Source organism: Budorcas taxicolor, chromosome 1 (genome assembly GCF_023091745.1).
Source record: "Budorcas taxicolor isolate Tak-1 chromosome 1, Takin1.1, whole genome shotgun sequence".
In the NCBI taxonomy this organism is placed as follows: Eukaryota; Metazoa; Chordata; class Mammalia; order Artiodactyla; family Bovidae; genus Budorcas; species Budorcas taxicolor.
The window spans coordinates 216,597,089-216,618,887 of record NC_068910.1 but is presented as its reverse complement, the minus strand read 5'-3'; the positions used below and the strand labels follow the sequence as shown (position 1 = coordinate 216,618,887).

Sequence of the window (21,799 nt, the reverse complement as noted above, 5' to 3'; positions counted from 1 at the left end):
CCCAGAAATGGCAATGTCACCTCAGCCACGTCCTGAGGGTCAGAGCTTGCCGCAAGGCCGGCCCAGACTCGACAGGAGGGGAACCAGGCCCCCACCTCCTGTGGGGGAGTGGGGCATGCCCCACAGGGATGGGGGGCTGCAGGTGGCCAGCTCAGCCGCCGGTCCACCGCGCCGCCTCAGGCTTCATATCTGTTGTCTCTATACGTAACCTTCAATCCGTGTATGACTCAGCCCGTGCTACCTCACGTAACCTTTCCAACAGGCCATTAAGGAGAAAACTGAGGCTCAGAGGGATCAGGCAGTTTGTCCCCGGTCACAGCAGAGCTCCAGCCCCTGGACCCGGAGCTGCGGGCATCGCCTCTCCCCGTCCTGCTCTTCCTGAGCTCAGCTCCCGCATCCCAGAGTCAGGAGTTTTATTTTTTCTTTTTCTATTGGAGTAAAGTCACTTTACAGTGTGGTGCTAGTTTCCGCTGTGCCTCAGTGTGAATCAGCTCTGTGCAAAGCTCGTCCCATCCCCACTGAGCCTCCCCCTCTGCATGCCCTCGAGGTCATCACAGCACCAGGCCGAGCCCCCTGTTGCACAGCGGCTTCCCATGTGGCAGCGTGTACATGTCAGCGCCCCCTCTCCATTTGTCCTGCCCCCTCCTTCCCCTTCCGTGTCCATGTGTGTGCTCCCTACGTCAGCGCCTCTGTTCCTGCCCTGCAGATAGGGTCATCCGTACCGTTTTTCTAGATCCCACATATATGCATTCATATACGGTATCTGCTCTTCTCTTTCTGACTTGCTTCACTCTGTATGACAAGCTCTAGGTCCCTCCACATCTGTACAAACGACCCAATTTTGTTCCTCTTTATGACTGAGTGATATTCCATTGTATATCTGTACCACAGCTTCTTTATACATGCATCTGTCAGTGGGCATTTAGTTTGCTTCCATGTCCTGGCTATTGTAAACAGTGCTGCAGAGAACACTGGGGTGCACGTGTCTTTTTGTATTATGGTTTTCTCAGGGTATGAATTAGTTCCCATGAGGGACTGGGAGTATGTTATGTAGATTAAAGCAAAATGAGCATCTCTGTAGATTATTGTTTAATTATTTATATAGAGAGACATAAGACCTCTTTAACAGTCTATAACAGTCTATAAGCTCATAAGAGGATTCACTGAAGGATGTGACATTTTATTTGAAGAAGTTTGTCTAGCCAAAAGTCAAGTCAGTCATGTTATTTCCCTAATGCAGTATGATCAATAATCATTTGCTTTATAATCCACTGATTTCATTTTTCACCCATTGCTTTGCATAGATAAAAGGTTACAAATTCTTTTTTTAAAAAAAAGGTTAGAAATAGTAGAGAGAAAATGAGAACTTTTTAATGGAGAAAGAAAGCTGTTTTGGAAAATATAAATTCACCACTACCACCGCCCCCCCCCCCCAACTTTTTATTGGATGATTAAAGAAAAAAATCCAGGGTCAACATAACATTTGTCCCCCAGTGAGTCAAAGTGTCACAGGCTGACAGCAGAAGGCTTGGTCTCCATGGAATTCAGTTTGAATCCTGAGAGTCTTGAGTTGGCTCTGGGATCTGCAGAGCACCTTGCTTGGGAGGGGCAGGTGCTAACGGATGATCAATCAAGAAGTCTGTCTGCCCTTGAGGACCACTTCTAGGGGAGATTTGAGATTTCACTGCCCCCACCTTTTTTTTAAGTCACTTCTTCAGTGGCATCTCTCCATAGTCCGCAGAAAAGAAAATTCAGATATCTTAATTTTAACATGGGCATTTGATCCCGGGTTAAGATAAATATAACCCTGTGTAGTACGGAGGAGGTTTAGTGGGAAATGGTTGGCATTCTTTCTTGGTAAAGGCATGGGGAAAGGAGAGAGGGGAGGGAGACGGTGGGGAGAGAGAGAGAGAGGCAGAGAGAGAGGCCAACCACGAGAGGAAGACAAAGCAGAGATAAGCCAGGCTGCCTGCAGCCCTGCCTTGAGAACTTGACACTTTCCAGACCGCAGCCAGCATGCTTGTCCTGCATCCAGTGACTCTGGGAATTTATCTTCAGCTTTTCTTCTGCTTCACCGTGTCTCAGCCCACTTTCCTCACCGGCGTGCTCCCGATTTCAGCAGGTAAAGCGGGACCACGACTGCCCTGTCTCCCCTCTGTCCCGTCTCCCTCCGTCGTCCCTGGGTTGTCCCTGGCGGAGGCCTGGCCGCAGCGCCTCGGGCTGGAGGGGGGCTGGCTGGGAGTGGCCTGGGGTCGCGGCTGGCTGTCCTTGTGGGACGCCCCTTCTGTGCCTGTCCCCAGCAGCTGCTCAGAGCCCGGGACCCCTGGACAGACTGCTTCACTTCCCGCAGGATGGCGTTTGGGTCAGGAATTGTGGGGAGCATGCAAGTGAGGGAAGTGAGTTCAGACGTAGCCATCAATGCACCCCTGACCCTGTCCCTGGGGCAGGGGGCACTCGGCCCACAGGGGCCCGCTGCCCTGCAGGCTGGCCTGCCGTGAGGGGCATCCCGCTGATTCTCTTGGGGGTCTCGGGGCCCCTGCAGCCTTGGGACCAGGTCTCCTGTCTCTCCAGCGCTGTCTCCTTTCCTGTCGAACTGTCTCCCTGAAGGGGGCTTCTCGGGGAGAGGGGGACGGGGCCGCAGAGTGGACACCTGAAGTGCTGGGTGGTCAAGGGGGCTCTCTGAGCCCCCAGCCTGGCAACCTCTCCAGAGGGCTCCAGGCTAGTGCCCTTGTCCTGCCCAACCCTGGACAGGGGAAGTATTGGGTTACTGGCTGGCCTGTGTCAACCTTTCTGAGGAAACTCAGATGTTTCCTGAGGGCTTGGGGGGGCGGGGGGCGCCGTGCAGACAGACCCCAGGCTTGGCAGCCTGGACCCTCACTGACTCCCTCAGCTCACCTCAGTCACCCTTGACCCTTCGCAGAGAAAGCTGTTTCTGTCAAGCCCTCCAACACGAGTCTCAGACATGCCCGAGCTGGGGCAGGAATCGCCCTGTCCCTCGCTTTGCTGGATGCAGGCCTCCCGGAGGCAGGACATGGCTCCCTCCCAGTGCCCAGCCCCGTCCATTCATAACAACGCTCCGCTGACATACTGAGCTGCCAACGTTTGTGGGCCCCTAGGGAAGAGCTCAGAGAAGGGTGTGGGGTGAATTATAAACACGCAGGGGAGCTAAAGGAGGGGACGGGAGCTGGTGGAGAATGTTGGGGGACAGGAAACGGCAGATGGCCAGGCTGCCACAGGTGTGTGCCTTCAGCCTCTCCCCCCATTCAAGTGGAAAGCGCCAGGCGTCTAGGAGTGAGAAGGTCTTTACTCCCCAGTCCAGGAGCGAGGTGCGATGGCCCTTCGGTCTGTTTGGTGGTTCTCAACCTAGCTTGACTCCTTTGAGAATCGGCTGAAGTCTCGGGATTCGAGGAAACTCAGTTCCAGCCCTGATCTGGGATGTGTGTGGGGGGCTCTCTGGCTTCTGGGAGGTGGTTGGCATTAGACTGTGAGTACCAGGTGGGCAGGCACTATGCAGTCTTGGCCACTATTCCCAGTTCCCCAGGAAAATAGCGGGGAGGTGTCCAATACATATTTGGTGACTGGAGGAGTCAGTGAGGGAGTGAAAACTCTTCTCATCTGCAGGCTGGAGTCTGCCTTCCTTTCGCACGACTTAATTTCGAGGCAGCCAAAGTGGCTAACAAGTTCTGAAAGCTGGAGAGAAGAGAACCTTGGGTTTTTTCTGAACTCCTGGCCCTCAAGAGAGGCTCAGCACGGCTTAGATGTCTCTTAGGTGAGACCTGGTATAGACTGTTCAGTTCAGGGTAACGGTGGAAGAGAAAGGAACGGAGGCTTGAATGAAGGGACCATATTCAGAGGTGTGGGTGGGCGTAAGGCAGCCCAGAAGGGAGGCTGAGAAATTAGCAGCCCTAGGAGCCTTTCTCACCCTGTGCTTGAGGGAGAAGCGGGAACTGGATCCCAGGAGAGTTGGGACTGACCCAAAGCAGATAGCATGCCCAGACCACTCCAACCCACTTCTCCAACCCAACCACCTACTGGCAATGCCTCCCCTGGGCCAAACCCAACTGGAAGCCAGGGCAAGGGAGCTCCCGATGCAGTTGTGGAGGTCAGCCCCTGGTTGAGTGAAGAACTGGGAACCAAGAAGGGTTAGCCCACCTGTCCAGAGACCCTACGTTGTGAGCTGCTAAATCCAGATCTTCTAGTGGTCTTTGGACATTTAGTAAAATAATGGGGGTTGCTCTAGGGGAAGTCACTGAGGTGTCAGCTCAAAGGAGCAAAAAAAACATCTTCTTCCTCCCATGGAGTCCCTCTGCCTTGTCCCTGTTGTCAGGTCACCAGATAGCACAGTTCAGAAATGGGAACTTGTTCCTTAAACACAGGAGAACTTTAACTTTTTGAAAACAATTTTCCAGCAATCTGATGTGAAACAGTCTGTATCCAGAAGCTCACTCTTCTGAAGAAGCCCGGCCCTGTGCACACAGTGAGAAGTGCCACCAGGAAGCCCTTTCACTCCACCCGCCATAGCTCAGAGGGTGCCTGCTGTGTGCCAGGCCCTGTGCTCAGTGCCACGCGGGGCACGAGACAAGCTGGACCGGGGAGAGGTGGGCCGAGATGGAGGAAGCCTGGTCCTTTCCTTCACGCTCTTCAGGAAAGACTGGCCTCCAGCACCCCCAGACACAGCCCGGTGCTCTGAAGCAGATAGTCAGGGCCTGGCAGCCCCATTGCCGGGTCCCCAAGAGGCCCAGGAAGGGAGCAAACGGCATCCAAGAGGCTGCAACCAATGATAGCAGTTCCAGTATTGCAGCACCCACGGTGGATACCCGGAAACGAGCTCAGGCCCCCACTGCAAGCCTGGGAGCGCTTAGAAGGGCGTCATCCCCGCAGGCTGGGAGAGCAGGCTTCTTGGGGGTGGTGAGTTAGCTGAGCACCATAGACTAGGGTCTAACAGGGGCTGCTACTTTAAACAGACACAGTGACAACACAAACAACAGAGACAGCTGACACAACTGATCACTAGAGAAAGGGTAAAGAACCAAGGGATCAGAAAGGATAGCAGGTTGGAATTATTTCTAGAGCCTCTGTTCTGCATGTTGTCTGCAAAGGCACCATCGACTTGCAGCTCGTTTACTGGTTGCCACTGTGATGAACGTGAATGACCCAGTGAAGATTGTGAAAATTGTGTTCACTTTTATTTTGCTTAAGAAGGCAGAGACATGTCAGGTATATTAATTTCCATTGAACATAGCCCTAAAATAGAAAGTGTCAGAAGCCCTAACTTTTGGTGTATTATTTCAATCCTTGCTGGGTGATAAACCACCATAACACTCAGTGGCTGAGCAACAGTTGTTTATTGTTGAAGCTCATGTGTTTGTGGGTCAGCTAAGGGTCAGCTGATCTGGCTTGGGTCTGGTGGGCCCAGCTGGAATCACGGTGGTCTGTGCACTCACTCAGCTCAAGGGTCCATCCACAGACGTGGCGCCATCATTTTAGAGTTTCTAGAATGTGGTGGCACAGACTCAAGGATGGTGATATTTATAGGACAGGCCTGTCGCACACTTCAATCTCTGAAACTTTCGCAGCCCCTGGGATGGGTGTGGTCTCATTTCTGCTTTTCAGCAGGAGCAATGAAGGCTCAGAGAGGTTAAGTGACCACCCAAGATGGCACAGCTGGTGTTGGGAGAGCTGGAGACTGGAACCTACCCACTGACTCTAATCCCAGGGCTCTTACCAACATAGACCAAATCTGCTATGGCCAGGGATAAACAGCGATACTAGCTTTTAAAGTCCTATCTATACCCCAGCCTCCAAAAATCCAGTTCCAGGTCTGTGTTCTCCATACTTTCCCATCTTCTCCTCAGGATGTCAGTGCATTTAGCAAAAGATTGACATGATGAATTCATACTAAAGTGTGAATGACTTGCCAGGGAACGGGTTTATCTTTCTTCAGAGGTATCTCTGTCATTTGTGTGTGTGTATACTAAGTCACTACAGTCACGTCCATCTCTTTTTGACCTATGGACTGTAGCCCACCTGGCTTCTCTGTCCATGGGATTCTCCAGGCAAGAACACTGGAGTGGGTTGCCATGCCCTCCTCCAGGGGATTTCCCTGACTCAGGGATCAAACTCGTGTCTCTTATATCTTCTGCATTGGCAGGAGGGTTCTTTATCACTAGCATCCTCTGGGAAGCCCATTTGTTCTATAAGAGGAGTTAAAGCTCTAAGCCAAAGTGTGCTTTGGTCAGGTGGGCATCAACCAGGGCATGTGGGGGACGAGGCTTTCTGGAGTCAGAGCACCAGCATTTCACAGACATTCTCTCCAGGGTGTGAACCAGGCGGCTCTGCCCAGAGACACGCGTGGCTTCCCTTCTGCATCACAGGATTTCCCAGGCAGGCAGGAGCTCACCAGGTGATGCTTGGGTCCAGGGTTCAGGACAAGATGGAGAGAAGGCCCACATCCAATACTGAAAAGTGAGGCCACGGGGACACTCGTGAGGTATGTCTGGCTGCCTCAGTCTTCTCCTGTGGGTGCTGGGACAGGACCAGGGCAGGCGTTCGTAGCCTATAGGACTGGTGTCCAGCCCTGCACTCCCCTGCCTGGAAGCCAGCCAGGCCACCGCTCGGGACCGATTGTGTTCTTGGCAGTAGATTATGGGCCATTTATTTGTGTCTGAAGCTGGTCGACTGTTGTTTAATGTTCTGTAATGTACTTCCCAGCCATCTCCTCCGATTTAGCTCCCCATATTTCCTCTGGATAATATAATCAGAGAGGGCTCTTAAATTAGAGGGCCTTCCAGGGGTCCCAGCTTGCCCACTTCGCCCCACCCTAAGCCTCCTAATGAAGCAGTAGATGCCTCTCAGCTCAGAGAGAAGTGGGAGTGAAAGATGACGACTTCCTCTCCAGGTTAGCTGGGTCAAGCCTGACACTGTCATTCACCCTACCCAAGCCTGCTTTCCACAGACCCACGCACATGCATGCACGAAGTCACTTCAGTCCCGTCCAGCTCTTTGTGACCCCATGGACTGTAGCCCACCAGGCTCCTCTGTCCGTGGGATTCTCCAGGCAGGAATATCTGAGTGGGTTGCCATTCCCTTCTCCAGGAGAATCTTCCCGACCCAGGGATGGAACCCAGGTCTCCTGCATCTCCTGCACTGGCAGGCGGGTCCTTTACCAATAGCACCACCTGGGAAGTCCCCTCAGACCCACAACCATACAAAAGCAGCTCCAGGAGGAACAGAAATCCCTGTGACGTCCATGCGTCACGATGTGGGCAGGTGACCGGTCTTCCTGAAATGCGGTTCACATGGTAACTGCTGCTTGCTCTCGTTGCTCTCATAACTGGTACCAAGCGCCCCAGACCCTTCTTTTGCCCGACTTTCTCACAGCTGCAGTGGATTTGCTCCTCACAGTTGTCCCTCCTGAGGGGGTCTTGAGTTTGAATCCTGTGTGATTGTTGGATGTTCACATAATAATTGTGGTGAGCCCCGTTTTCCTCATCTGTAAAGTGGGTACAATAATCTCACAGGATTGCTACAAGACAAAAATTTAAATGTATTCATTCAATAAATACTAAATAAGCCCCAACTCGTACCTGGAGCTGGGATGCAGCAGTGAGCAGAAAAATACTTTCTGCCCGTGGAGTTCCTGCTGTCATCCTGAGAAGACTAGTCTCCTGGGCCCAAGGGGGTGAATGAAAGACCGCTGCAGCAAACCAGCTGCCCAAGGACCACATCCAGTCTTCATGTGGCGCTGTACCCAGCCTTTGTGTTGCAGTACCAATAAAAAAAAAAAGAGATAAAAAAATTTTTAGTTGCCTTGTTCGCTAACATTTAAAAATCAAGTTATTTAACAATTTTTTAAAATTATTTCTTTTTTAAAAGTAATTTTACTCTTGGCTGTGCTGGGTCTTCATTGCTGCATGCGGGCTTTCCTCTGGTTGTGGAGAGAAGGGGCTTCTCTCCAGTTTGGTGCGAGGGTTTTTCATCGCGGTGGCTTCTCTGGTTGCTGAGCACAGGCTCTAGGGCGCGAGAGCTTCAGCGGTTGCAGCACGCGGGCTCCATAGTGGTGGCACACAGGCTTAGCTGCTCCATGGCGTGTGGCATCTTCCCGGATCAGGGATCGAACCCATGTCTCCTGCACTGACAGGCAGGAGATTCTTTACCGCTGAAGCCACCTGTTCAGTTCAGTCACTCAGTCGTGTCCGACTCTTGGACTGCAGCACCCCAGGCTTCCCTGTCCATCACCGACTCCGGAGGCCCCTAAAACTGTATTTCTGATGTTTCTTAAAAACCAAAACACCTCTTGGAAACCAGGGCATCCTGGCCATCCTGACCCACATCCTGATACCAAAACAACTGTCAGCTCTTGAGTCCCCACCACATGCTCCCATCTCACAACTGGGCTGACTTCCTCCTCACCGACCCCTGTCTGGCCCCATCCCGCTGTTTTGAACTTTGCTTGTTCCTTCTTTATCCGTCTTGGAATTTTCCCAGAAGTCCCAACTCTGCAAAGCTCAGTCTGAAACTTAACGTCCGAGATCAGTGGTTCTCAGACTGCAGCACTGGTTCTCCTCAGAGAGACATGAGACTCCCCTGGGATGTATTACAGGTACCCAGTGTCCTGGCCAAACAGATCAATTGCATCAGACTCTCTGGGGTATGAGATGTATAAGATCGGGCATGGAGAGTGAGTGGTGAGTGATCCCCAGGTGATGCTAATGTCTGGCCATGGTTAACCATTACAGCCAGCGCCAGAGTCACTGGGAAGGTTTGTTAAGCCAGGCTGCTGGGCCCACCCCGGACTTTTTGCAGTGGGGCCTGGGGGTTTGCAGATGCCAGGTGCTGCTAATCCTGCTGGCCCCTGGGCCGTGCTTTGAGGACCACTGCCCGTTTGCCTCTGAGTTCCTGCATTCGTTTCCTATGGCCACTCCCAGGTCACACGGCCTCCCTCCTCTGTGCCGCTCTTCCTCGACCTCTCTCTTATCAGGACACTTGTGATTACATCTATGGCCCGCTCAGGTTATCTCCCTCTCCTACATTTCCTAGTTTAACCCCACCTGCAAAGTTCCTTTTGTCATATAAGGTAAACTTCACAGGTTCTGGGAATTAGAGTCTGGACCTCTTTGGGGGCCAGTAATCGTTTTTTCTCCCACAATTTCCTTTTCCACTGGGTAAAGGGTCTTCTGAGGACTTTCTTTAAGGACATCAGGATCAGAGGCATGTGGATACTATCGTCATTTGGATCCCTCTCAAGGGATCCAAAGTGTCTGCCTGCAGTGCAGACCTGGGTTCAATCCCTGGGTCGGGAAGATACCCTGGAGAAGGAAATGGCAACCCACGCCAGTACTCTTGCCTGGAAAATTTCATGGACGGAGAAGCCTGGCAGGCTACAGTCCATGGGGTCGCAAAGAGTCAGACATGACTTGAGCGACTTCACTTTCCCTTCTAGAGCTGACCCTGAGACAAGGATCTGGATGCAAGGGGTATGTTTTGGGGGAGGGGGTGATCCCAGCAGGGCACTGGGAATCCAGGCAGGGAAGGGAAGGCAGTCGATGCTGGGGGAGGTCATGAGCAGACTCCGGCTGGGGGCAGCCAGGGCTCAGACCTCCTGGGACCTCAGGGAGACAGGGGACTGGATGCTCACCCACCAGCTCCTGGGGACGTGCTTCGCAGGTGACATCCACGGCTGGAGAAGCCCTCCGGCATAGGTCCAGGGGCTTGTGGCAGGAGCTGGAAGCCCTCAGGCCTGGTGATTGCCGAGGGCTATGGCAGTGGACTCGTTAACACAGCAGCCATGGTCCTGCTGGCCCTCGTGCAGCTGCCTGCCCGCCACCCCTCTGGACAGCAGCAGTTATGGCTCAGCACCCACTGCTGCGATACCAGCGCTGGGGTCCAGCCAAGGGAGCCCCACAACACCAATAAAGCTACCTTGCATAGAGCACTACTTATCTGCTAGACTCTTTACATACCTGACTTCTGATGACAAGTTCACAAGACATTAGTAACCTGTATTACCAAAAGGGGAACTACCACTCAGAGAGGTGCAGACGCTTCCCTGAGGTTGCACAGGGCCAGGGCCAGATTTCCAAATCAGGACTGTCTGGGCACAATGTTGCAGAGGCAGAAGGGCCCATCGATTAGGAGTGGGGCATCTGGTGTCATGCTGCTTAGGTTCAAATCTTGTGCCTCCCTTAGCTTCATGGTGTTGGGCAGACCAATCACCCTCTATGTGCCTCAGTGTCCCTAACTGTAAAATGGGGCTCAGAGTAGGATTTCACTCACAAAGCAGCTGTGAAGACTAAGTGGGCTAATTACGAACAGAAAGAGCTTTAAGAAGCGCCTGGTGTGTGATGTGTCAGTCTTTCTCTCATTATTTCCAGAATCTCACAGTGTCTACACTCGCCAGGAGATGACTGTGTCAAAAGACACAAGTCCGAAATACAATGGAGACGATAACTTTCTGCTTAAACTATCCAGTAGGTTAAAGCCCAGCAAGAGGCTCATTAGCCGTTTTGCATTTGTGAACCAGTCCCTAAAGCAGGGACCCAGTGACCAGGGAAGGAGGCTCTTCTCGTGATGACCAGCTTTAAAAATACACCTGGCCCTATTCCATCTCCCCGCTGGGTGTGTTAGGCTCCATTCAAGCCCGCACTTAGGTCTCCAGGGCAACTAGCACACGCACAAGTGGGAGGCGTGTGCTGGGAGGTGAGACAGCTGAAGGTTGTGGGGTCGGGGGGGCTGGTGGCTGCTGGGGGGTTTGCACCAGGAACCAGATCTGAAAACAGAGAGGAAAGAAAAGAAGGGACTGTGAATGGGACTGGGACAGGCTCTTCCCCTTCTGGGCCTCCCCAGGCATCCTGCTGCCGCTCGCCTGGCCTTCTTGGTGTCTTTCTGAGGAGCCTGGAAAAAGCCCTGGAGCTTTCCTGCTGCAGCTGGTAGTTCTGTCTGGGGCTACATGCTCCAGGAAGGACGTTCGGGGTCTCAGATCTGGCATGGGGGTCTCGGCCAACCGAGAGGGTAGGGGATGTGGCGATGATGGCCGTCCTACCTGGAGAGGCCTACCTGCCAGACTGGGGCTTTCTTACCTCACTGTGACTCTGGGCTGAACTCGTCTCCTCTGTGAGGGGCCTGTGGGCGCGTCCTTACTGTTGACAGTTGAAACCAGGCTGCCTTCTGTACCCAAACAGAACTGGCTGGTTTTCCGAGATCCTCTGTGTTGGGGTGGAATATACAGGGCGACCCCACCACCAAAAGGCCTCCAGATTCTCTGTGGTCGTCCGGGAACCAGGTTCTCGGCGGTCGAGTTTAATACGCCGGATGTGTGTGTGTGTCGTGGGGGCGGTTCCGGGGGAAGACAACACTCCTGAGAGCTGAGCGGGGCCTGAGGGAAGGCCGTGGGCCTGGGTGGCGCTCCCCCACGCCTCCCTCCGCCTGTGACAGGAGCTCCGGAGGCCGTAGGGAAGACGTAGGTCCTGGAGGCGCTTTCCTCAGAGCATCTGAGTAACGGGTTTCCCTTCCTTTTTTTAATTATGGGAGTTGACTGCCTAGCCCTCACCTCCTCTGTCGCACAGGTCACCTGCCCGACCAGCTTGGGGCCTGAACAGCTCAGCTTCTCTTGTCCAGGCCCAGCTAGAAGGTGGCGGCTGGGGGAGAGTTAGCCATCAGCCCGTTTACACTCAGGTTCCCCTGAGAGGTGCTGCAGCGTCATGCCAAGGGCCCTGAGGTCGAACTGGGGGAACCCAGGTTCTCTCTCTGACCTGCCGCCGCCTCTGGGACATGTGTCCTGTGGGACCAGCCATCTGCTCTGCGTGAGACTCAGTGTCCTCAACTGCAAAACAAAAGAATGGACCCGATTCCAGGGCTCCTTCTTGCCGTAGACTTACTCTGACTCGGTGGCTCACAAGTCACTTGCTGATTTACAGAATTAGCTCCTCCACCAAGAAGGGGTTTCAGCCCACATTTCTCTTCAGAGCTTTGGCACCTGAGAGCTCACTCTTGGCAGGAAAAGCCTTGGGGTCCATGTACAGACAGCTCTGGTCTTGAGTGACAGCTTCATGACCCCAGTAGCTAAATGATCTTGGCCTAGTGGTCTTGGTTTTGGGAACATCTCAGTTTCCACCTCTGTAAAATGGGATTAATAAGAGTAACTGCCTCTGGTCCCTGGACTTGAAGCTGCTCTGAGACCCTTTTTGTGATTGGCAGAGACAATTCTCCTTATTTGCCAGAGAAGAAATGCCTCTCTCTGAAGCAGCATTTCCCAACCTCAGCGCTGTGATATTTTGAAATAAATATGTGGTGTGGGAGGTTGTCCTTGAAGGGTGCTTAACAGTGTGGCAGCTGAAAAGCATCCCTGAACATTCATATCCATCTGGAGCCTCAGAAAGTGACTGTTTGAAACACAGATCTTTGCAGATGCAATTAGTTACAGATCTTGAGATGAAGTCATCTGGGATTTAGGGTTGACCTTGAATCAAACAACTGGTGTCCTTGTACAAAGAGGAGAAGCCACACCAGACCCAGGGAAGAAGGCCATGTGACGAGGAAGAGACTGGAATGGTAAAGCTAAGGGCAGGGAATGCCAAGGATTGCTGGGAGCCATGAAACGCTAGGAAAGCGTCTTCCCTAGAACCTTCAGAAGGTGTATGGCCTTGGCAACACCTTGATTTTGGACTTCTAGCTTTCAAAATTTAGAGACAACAAATTTCTGTTGTCTTAAGCCATTTTTTTGTGGCCATTTGTCTTGGCAGCCTTGGGAAACTAATCAAGCACTGTCTCTGGCTTCTGCCCTCTAGAAGTCAAGAGTACCTTTCTCAGTTATAACAAAACTGGCTCCAGATGTTGCAGAAGGTCGCCTGGGAGAGGGGCCAAATAGCTCCCCCCACCCTTTGCCCTTCATTGAGAAGCACAGCTCTACTGCGAAAAAAGGATGAGAGGAACTGAGCAGAATGGGAGGAACCTGTGTTTCCATTTCAACCCACTCAGAACAGCTCTGTGACCTTGGGAAAGCTGCTAAACATCTCTGAGCCTCGGTGTTCGCATGAGGAAAGCAGGGGTTTAAAAGGTACTTGGGGGACTTCCCTGGTGGTCCAGGGGCCAGTTTTCATTTTGTTCATTTTTCAAAGCATGCTCTTCCTGCTTTATCATTGTGATCTCTGCTTTATTTGATTTCCCTTCTCTTGGGAATTCCCTGGAGATTCGGTGGGTAGGGCTCCACATTTCTACTGCAGGGGGCACGGGTTTGATCCCTGGTCAGAGAACCAACATCCCACATGCTGTGCGTGCTGCAACAACAGAAAAGGAACTTGGATCTCTTGGAGCCATCGCAATGAAGCAATGACCGAGTATGCTGAGTGTGCATAGCACGGTATCCAGCCCGTAGCACACACACAATAAACAGTAACTGAAAAGTGGGGGTGGGGAAGAGTACCTGCCTCATCAGATGGCAGTGTAGTAGGTACAGAGCTTTGCACAGCACCTGGAACACAGTTATGTGTGTGTGTATGTATGTATGTGAAAGTCGCTCAGTCATGTCCGACTCTGCAGCCCCATCAGCGGTAGTCTGCCAGGCTCCTCCATCCATGGGATTTTCCAGGCAAGAATGCGGAAGTGGATTGTCATTTCCTTCTCCAGGGGGAACATAGTTAAGCTCTCAGTTACTGTTTGCAACCATTATTCCAGATGGCAGCGAGAGTTGGAATCCAGGCCACTAGCCTCCTCCTGAGTTGCTTCATTTCTGCCCTATTCCCACCTGCTCTTATTTGGTGGCAAGATGGATTTGCTCCTGGCACTGGAGTCCAGTCTCAGCCTTCAGTCTCCATCAGACCCTGGGTGGAGCAGGGACCGTCACAAAAGTGTGGGCTATTGGAACCGGAGGTCTGGGCTCAGACACTCAACTCCCTAGGACCTTGGCTGTCAGAGCCTCAGTTTCCCTCACCTGGAAATAGGGGGCACAGCAGAGGATAATTCACAGGGTTGCAATGAGCATCAAAGGAAGAAACATGGGAGGGCATGACCTCAGCGGGCCCACAGCGAGGGTAGGCCTTAGCTTCCGAGTCCTGAGCTGATGGGCAGAGTCCACCTAGAGGCAACCCCCTGAGCTGTGAGTAAGAAAGCTCTCAGTTCCCTAGACTGGGTGAGCACTCTAGGGGCCCCCAGGAAACTGCAGGCTCGAGGGGACCCCCCACTTTGGGAAGTTGTGTGACCCCCATGTAGTCCCTAGCTGGTAGACAAGTCACTTCCCATATTCAGTTCATCTAAGTCGGGAGAACTGGGCCCTCTGTCCACACAGCATCTGGAATGATGGTCTTGCCCCCTTCCAAATGGACAGCGATGCCAAGTCACCAACCAGGCCTGCCAGCGTGGGACCTCTGGGGAAATCAGAGACAAGTTATTAAACATGAAAATTTCAAATGGAATGCCAGTAAATGTGGGCTGACTTGCCAAAGATGCTCGGTTTGGGGGCCACATACCCATCTGCTGCCACTTACTGTTTTTTTCCTATATGAGACAAGAAAATCCATTTGAATGGATTCGGATCATTGTCATCATTATTATAGCATCTGTCTCTAAATTAAGTTATGACTGTTACTCGAGATATACAGATTTTGATACACTTCCCATCAATCAAATGACCAATTTTTATTGTACCTCCTGCTATTTGTGGGCTTCCCTAATAGCCTAGTTGGTAGAGCTGCCTGCAATAAAGGAGACCCCGGTTCGATTCCTGGGTCAGGAAGATCTGCTTGAGACGGGATAGGCTACTCACTCCAGTATTCTTAGGCTTCCCTTGTGGCTCAGTTGGTAAAGAATCTGCCTGCTATGTGGGAGACCTGGGTTCAATCCCTGGTTTGGGAAGATCCACTGGAGAAGGGCTAGGCTACCCACTGCAGTATTCTGGCCTGGTGAATTCCCTGGACTGTATAGTCCATGGGCTTGCAAAGAGTCAGACACGACTGCAGTGCATCACGTATAATTAACAGTATACTTAACTGTTATACTGAACAAGAAGATTCACAAGACAGACTAACACGAGAAGCCCATAGTCTGTCTGTGACATTAAAGTAACCCAAGTGAAATAACCAATGAGAAGTGAAGCGGGTCACCGTGCTAGGATCCAGGGTGCACACAGGAGGCTGGCATTTGAGTGAACAGAGCAGTGAAGGGAAGCACGCAGCTGATCTGGGTCCCAGTCCTGGGCCAGCCGTGCGTGTTCCCACGTGGTGTGACAGCTGACGTCTGTGGGCTACCTTCAGTAAGGAAGGGTTTTGTTTCCTGCATTAGGTCACAGATAAAATGTCTCCAGGAAAGCAAGCAAACAAGCTTACATCTTACACCAGAATAAATCACAAATGAATTAAGATTGATAACATAAGATATGAAATCATAAAATTATTAGGCAAAAACTTGGGAGATTTGGGGGAAGACCTATACTGAGGACCCAGAAGCCATAAAATAGGCTTCTGCAATCAATTATACTACATTTTAAAAAGAGTTATGTATGAGAAAAACAATTCAAAAAGCAGTGTCAAAAGACCAAAACAAACTGGAGGAAATATTCGCAAGTCATACCATAAAGTGCTGCTGCTGCTGCTGCTAAGTTGCTTCAGTTGTGTCTGACTCTGTGCCACCCCATAGACAGCAGCGCACCAGGCTCCCCCGTGCCTGGGATTTTCCAGGCAAGAGTATTGCAGTGGGGTGCCATTGCCTTCTCCAATCATAAAGTGCTATTTTTTTATATATTCAAAAAATTTATAACAGAAGGCCACCAAACTAATGGAAAAATGGAATAAACACATATGGCTCTAAAACATGTGAACATATCCCCAGCCCCACTCAGTTTAAGAGATATGCTAATTATAATCACACCAAAGTGTCATTTTTCACTGGTCAGATGGATGACGTTCAAAGGTCTGACATCACGTGTGTTGGTGAGCGTGTGTGGAAACAGATATCCTCATTCTCTGCTTGTGGGATGGAATGTGGCTTGACGAGGACTCTGTGGCGGTGAATTAGGCATTGTGTGTAAGAACCACAAATGCACACGCTCTTTGACTCAGCAATTCTATTCTAGAAATTCATCAAATGGACATGCATACCAGTGATACAAAGATGCATGCAGAAGGTTTATTTTATTTATTTTGGCTGCGCTGGGTCTTCGTTGTTGCACGAGGGCTTTCTCTTACGTAAAGCAGAGGCTACTCTAGGTTCAGAGCACGGGCTTCTCATTGCAACGGCTTCTCTTGCTGCGGAGGACAGGCCCGAGGCACACCGGCTTCAGTAGCTGCAGCTCTAGAGCTTGGGGTCAGTCATTGTGACACAACGGCTTAGCTGCTCCAGGGCCTGTGGAATCTTCCCTGACCAGGGATCAAACCGATGTCGCTTGCATTGGCAGGCAGTCTCATCCATTGTACCACCAGGGAAATCCAGAAGGTTATTTCATTGTATCATTGTTTGTATTTGTATGCGCAAATGTTTGCAAATTACCCAAATGCACGCTAGTATGGGGCAGGGTGAACAAACTATGGTTCCTCCAAATGAAGGACTATTCCAAAGCCATAGAAAGGAATGTGGATGCATTTTGTATGGCCCAGTAGTATGGAATATACTATTAGAAATACTGTGAAGAAACTGAGAAAGTCGAAAAAAGAAAAGAAACTGAGATAGTATCAGAAATATAGCATTATATTACAAGTAACCCTTTGAGTAAGAGAGGGAAACACTACACCTATTTCCTCACTGTGCATAAAATATTCATGGAAAAGTACACAGGAGACTAATTGCAAGTAAGCAATTGGAACTGAGACAGGGTAGGAGAGTTTTCAAGTACAGCCGTTTATACTTTCTGAATTTTGAATCACATGAATGTATTACCTATTCTAAACGATTCAAGAAAATCCCACATACGCATACAAAAGCGAACCTCTCACCTGGAGCACAGGATAGGATTTTTCTGTCTTTAAAACTCTGCTAGAGGGACTTCTTGGCAGTGCAGCGGTCAAGAATCCACCATCCAAGGCAGGGTTTGATCCCTGGTCAGGGAACTAGATCCTACATGCCTTAAGGCCAATAAAAGAAAAAGAAAACATGAAACAGAAACAATATGTAACAAACTCAATAAAGACTTTCAAAAATAGTGCGCATTAAAAGGAAAAAACTTTAATTAAAAAATATCTGTTAAAAACAAATTAAAGAAGGGAATTGAGATCTCAGGAATTTCCAGGATGATAGAAGCACGTAACTATAGTGCTGCTTATAAGATTCTTTCTGCCAGCTTGTTCAGTTGAGAAGCTCTAACGTTCAACTGAGTTCAAGCAGGTCAAGCCGAGGTCCCCCACGTTCTGGAATCCAGGGATTTCAGTGACTCACGAGACCAAAGGGTAGAAACGTTCCCTGTGCCAGTGGGTAAACGGCAGGCAGCCAGGGGCTCCCACCCACCTGCTGTGGACCCTCAGGTAACAATTCCTGGAAGCGGTGGAAGGGGGAGGGGGGTTCTAGGGAAAGGGCTGTGTGAGCCACATGATTTTGAATCATAAATGTCCATAGAGCTAAAATGTCTCCGTGGACGAATGAAGGCATGGAAGCGTAGCCGGTGGAAACATAGGGTCTTTCCACTGAGCCCCAGTTGCTGGTGCAAATTGGAAACAACCCAGCCTTCAGGCCCGATGTGACTGGAAGGTTTCGCCTGTGACCTGTGGCCAGATCTGCTGAATCACTCTAGAAACGTGGCCTCCCTGTCAAGCCAACGCGGGAGATTGGATAGGACTTGCTGATCTATCCCGGCCTCTCTAATCGAATTCAGAGCCAAGGCACAGCCCGCCTTGGGGAGGCTTCTGGATGTTCCCTTGCCTCCTGAGAGCGTTGCCTCCTCCTTCCTCTCTGTTTACCACGTGCCATTTGGCCAAATTAGAACTGGAACTCAGAAAAAGCAGATGCCTCCCTTTAGGTAAGATCCAGAGAAGTCCCCTTGTGGGGGATGGGAAGAGAGATAGGGGTGTCTCCTCAAACCTCTGCACAACCACAGACGTGGCTTCTGATGTAAGACTTATGACAGAACAGTGACCACCATGAGGTGACTTTCCTTCGTCCTTGGAAGCTGGGCAGCCTTATGCGGGTGGGGCGCAGAAGAGGATGGTCATCTCATGTCCTTCCTGAGGACCAGTTACTTGCTCAAGTTCTCCTGGTGAATGACTCGGGGCTCCTAGCCAGCTCCACGTGCAGCTCCTGAGCGCCCAGATGTTTGCCATCGAGGGCATTGGATGGCCCGCTCTGCTCCTAGCCCTGTAGAGGTGTCCTTGGTTCTCTGTTGTCTCCTTGTCTTTTAAAAATTTTATTGTAGAAAATCCCCAACATTCAAAAAAAAAAAAAAAGTGGAAAGAACTATCCAGAGAACACCAGGATGCCTGCTCCCATGGGCTGACTTGTATCTCGCCCATCCCTAAGATGAATCTGTTGGAGTCCCAACCCCCCTTACCTCAGCATGTGACTGTATTTGGAGTGATTAAGGTTACTTTTCAATTCTCTGAGTGACTCAGAAGAGTGATTAAGGTTGCTGCTGCTGCTGCTGCTGCTAAGTCGCTTGAGTCTGTGCGACCCCATAGACAGCAGCCCACCAGGCTCCGCCGTCCCTGGGATTCTCCAGGCAAGAACACTGGCGTGGGTTGCCATTTCCTTCTCTAATGCATGAAAGTGAAAAGTGAAAGGGAAGCCGCTCAGTCGTGTCCAACTCTCAGCGACCCCGTGGACTGCAGCCCACCAGGCTCCTCCATCCATGGGATTTTCCAGGCAAGAGTACTGGAGTGGGGTGCCATTGCCTTCTCCGGTGATTAAGGTTGAGCGAGGCCATATGCATGCTCTGGTCCACTCTGACTGGTGTCCTTTTAGGAAGAGGAGATCTGGGCACACACAGAGACACCAGGGATGTTTGAAAAGGGGGAGAAGGCCCCAGGAGGACACAGGGCAAGGTAGCTGTCTACAAGCCAAAGAGAGAAACCTCAGGAGAAACCAAACCTGACACCTTCGTCTTGGCTGTCTAGATTCCCACAGTGTGAAAAGTGATTACCTGTTATTTCAGCCACTCAGGTGCTCTGCTAAGGCCGTCCTAGCAAACAAATAATGCCCACTACGTCGATTCTGTGACTGTTATCATTTACTTGCCCTCTATTTATCCATCTTATTGTTTTTTTGGTGAATTTCAAAATGAGCTGCAGATCCCTTGCCCACTTTGAAGAGTAAACTCTTCCACAGAGAAGGTAGATGCGTGCGTGACTGTGCCCTCTCTGCGGTTGGGATAGTCAGGGAGGCAGCTGACTAGTAAATTGCCTGCTCGTGTGCACTTACCAACCAGAAAACCAGAACCTGAAGATGAGTGATCGTGAGGTTTGGTTAGAGAGACCGGGGACTGGGTGTGCGTGCCCCCAAGCCCGCCTGGCTAGGACACACTGCACTTCTCTGAGGCTCCCTGCTGGTTCTCCCCTGCACGTGGGGGTGTGGAGCGGGGTCGGCACTTGATGCTGGTCTCCAGACGTCCAGAAGTCTCCAGGGTCAGGCACCTGGATTCAACCGACGTCTTCAAGATCAGGCTGTGTGTGTCTTCAGGTGCCTCCTCAGGTCTTGCGGCTCGTCTGGAGACGAGTCTGGTGATGCGGGCAGACACAGCGCTCCTCCTTTGTAAATCGGAGATGATTGTCCCCTGGGGACTCAGTGTCATAAAGTGTGGGACGTGCTGACTCTGGTGTTGTCACTGTTCCGTGAGGAGAGCTTTTGCTGAAGGAGGCCCAGCCGGCCTCAGCCGAGATGCTCCCTCTTCCCATCTCAGGGAAGCCCTCTTTCCTCAGAGTCCTTCTTAACACAGCGTCCCAGGAAATTGGTACCAGCCGTTGGAGCTAGCAGAGGAGATGAAAGCCCTCTGCCCTCCAGAGGCCAGGCTGTGGGCATGTCTGTCCCTCCATCCTAGTGGCACAGCAAAGGCTTGGCACACAGTAGTGTGTTAGTCACTCAGTCGTGTCCAACTCTTTGCGACCTCCAGGATCCTCTGTCCATGGGATTCTCCAGGCAAGAATACTGGAGTGGGCTGCCATCCCCTTCTCCAGGGGATCTTTCCGACCCAGCGATCAAACCCAGGTCTCCCATATTGCAGGTGGATTCTTTATCAGCTGAGCCCCCAGGGAATCCCAAGAATACTGTGGTGGGTTGCCATTCCCTTCCCCAGGGGATCTTTGCACCCCAAGGATCAAACCCAGGTCTCCTGTATTGCAGGCAGAGTCTTTATCAGCTGAGCCCCCAGGGAAGCCCAAGAGAAGAGAGAGTGGGTTCAATTCCGAATTAAACAGGAATTGTTTAATGTGATGATTTGTAGTCGAAGAGCAGGTTGGGAGGTTGGTATGTGGAAAATTACCAAGAGATCCCAAGGGTAGGGGATCCATCTAAAGCCACTTAAGAACATTCTTGCCAAAGGCAGGCCACGTGATGAGATATCAAGGGTATGGGGGTGGAGATGAGGAATTTGATCAGATGTTAAGGGTGAGAAAATGTCAAGGGTGGGGAGTCTCTCAAAACTGACTTAGACAATTCTTGCAAAAACAGGACTCAGCAGGCTGACAAGGAAGCCCAGGGTGGGGGGCCCGGTTCAGAGCCTGACCAAAGTTTGGTCAAGGTGAGCATGTCAGGCGGTGAGAAGGGAGAACCCAGGCCCTCCGGCCTCTTTTGGGCGCCTGGGTCCTTGGGAAGGGTGCCAAGTTAGCCAGGCTGCACAGTCTCTCTGGGCAGCAAGGGTGGGAGTCATGCAGGGGTGGGGGGTGGGGAGACGCATGGCAGACCCCGCTCTGGTGGGCTCAGCAGGAAGCAGGCCTGTGCGTGCCACAGTGGGGACAGGCGCACTGGGCTGGTGCCCGAGGCGGCAGTATTCCAGAAGGGTCTTCTGGCCCGGCTGATAAATCCCAGAGCTGAAATTAAGACAAACGACTGTGAAGATGGCACCTGCTGACACCAGCTGCAGGAAGGCCCTGGAAACTTTTATTATGAATTAGATTTTGCAGGCAACTCTGCTGAGTGGGCTGGTGCTTGGGCCGGTGAAAGGCTGAGGCAAAGGCTGGCTGCCTTGAGGGCAAGAACTGCTTTCCAGGGGAGAGGAGAGGAACGTGGCCCTCCGCCCTGGCCCTGGGCCCTCATGGAGGGCCGTTTGTGTCTTGGGATTTGCCTCCCCTGGGAGAAGCTGGGGCTGGAACAGGCTTAGACCACCTCTGGTCCAATGCTCCTGAAACCATTAAACAGACTGTGACTCGAACCCATGGGCCAGGACTCAAACCCGGCCAGAACCCACACTGTCTTCCAGCTGAGATTGCATACCTGGTTTCAGCATGTAATGGAGCTCAGGTTCTTTCTCATCGAAGAAAGAATTCAATGAGAGACAAAGTGATAGGTAAGAAGTAGATCTATTTAGAGAGAAACACACTCCACAGCGTGGGCCAACCCAGAGAAAAAGAGTGGCTCAAAATATGACAGTTTTCATGAGCTGGGTAATTCATAGGCTACTGAGTGGGAGGATTATTCCACCTATTTCAGGGGAAGGGTGAGGATTTCCAGGAACTGGGCCACCACCCACTCGTTGGTCTTTGGTGGTTGGCCTCAGAAATGTCTTGGTGCCTCTAGGTGAGTCACTTAGCTTTCAGATACGTTACAGTGAGTGTGTACTGAGGGTCAAGGTCTACTGGAAGTCAAATCTTCTGCCATCTTGGACCCATGTGGATCTAATCAAATGGAATGTCGTGTCCTCGGGCTATGCCATTCTTTTAAAGGTGTGCTCTGCCCC

At 51.4% G+C, this 21,799-nt stretch overlaps 1 protein-coding gene across 2 annotated transcripts in view; it reads left to right on the top strand.

The window, feature by feature from the left end:
- The first annotated feature begins 2,014 nt into the window (after positions 1–2,014).
- Positions 2,015–21,799, top strand: part of COLQ (collagen like tail subunit of asymmetric acetylcholinesterase) — a 63,556-nt gene continuing 43,771 nt past the window's right edge. For both annotated transcript variants that reach the window (XM_052635474.1, XM_052635465.1), the window contains exon 1: positions 2,015–2,122. In XM_052635474.1, the coding sequence (XP_052491434.1) occupies positions 2,017–2,122 (106 nt within the window). In that variant the 5' untranslated portion in view covers positions 2,015–2,016. The remainder of the gene's footprint in view (positions 2,123–21,799) is intronic.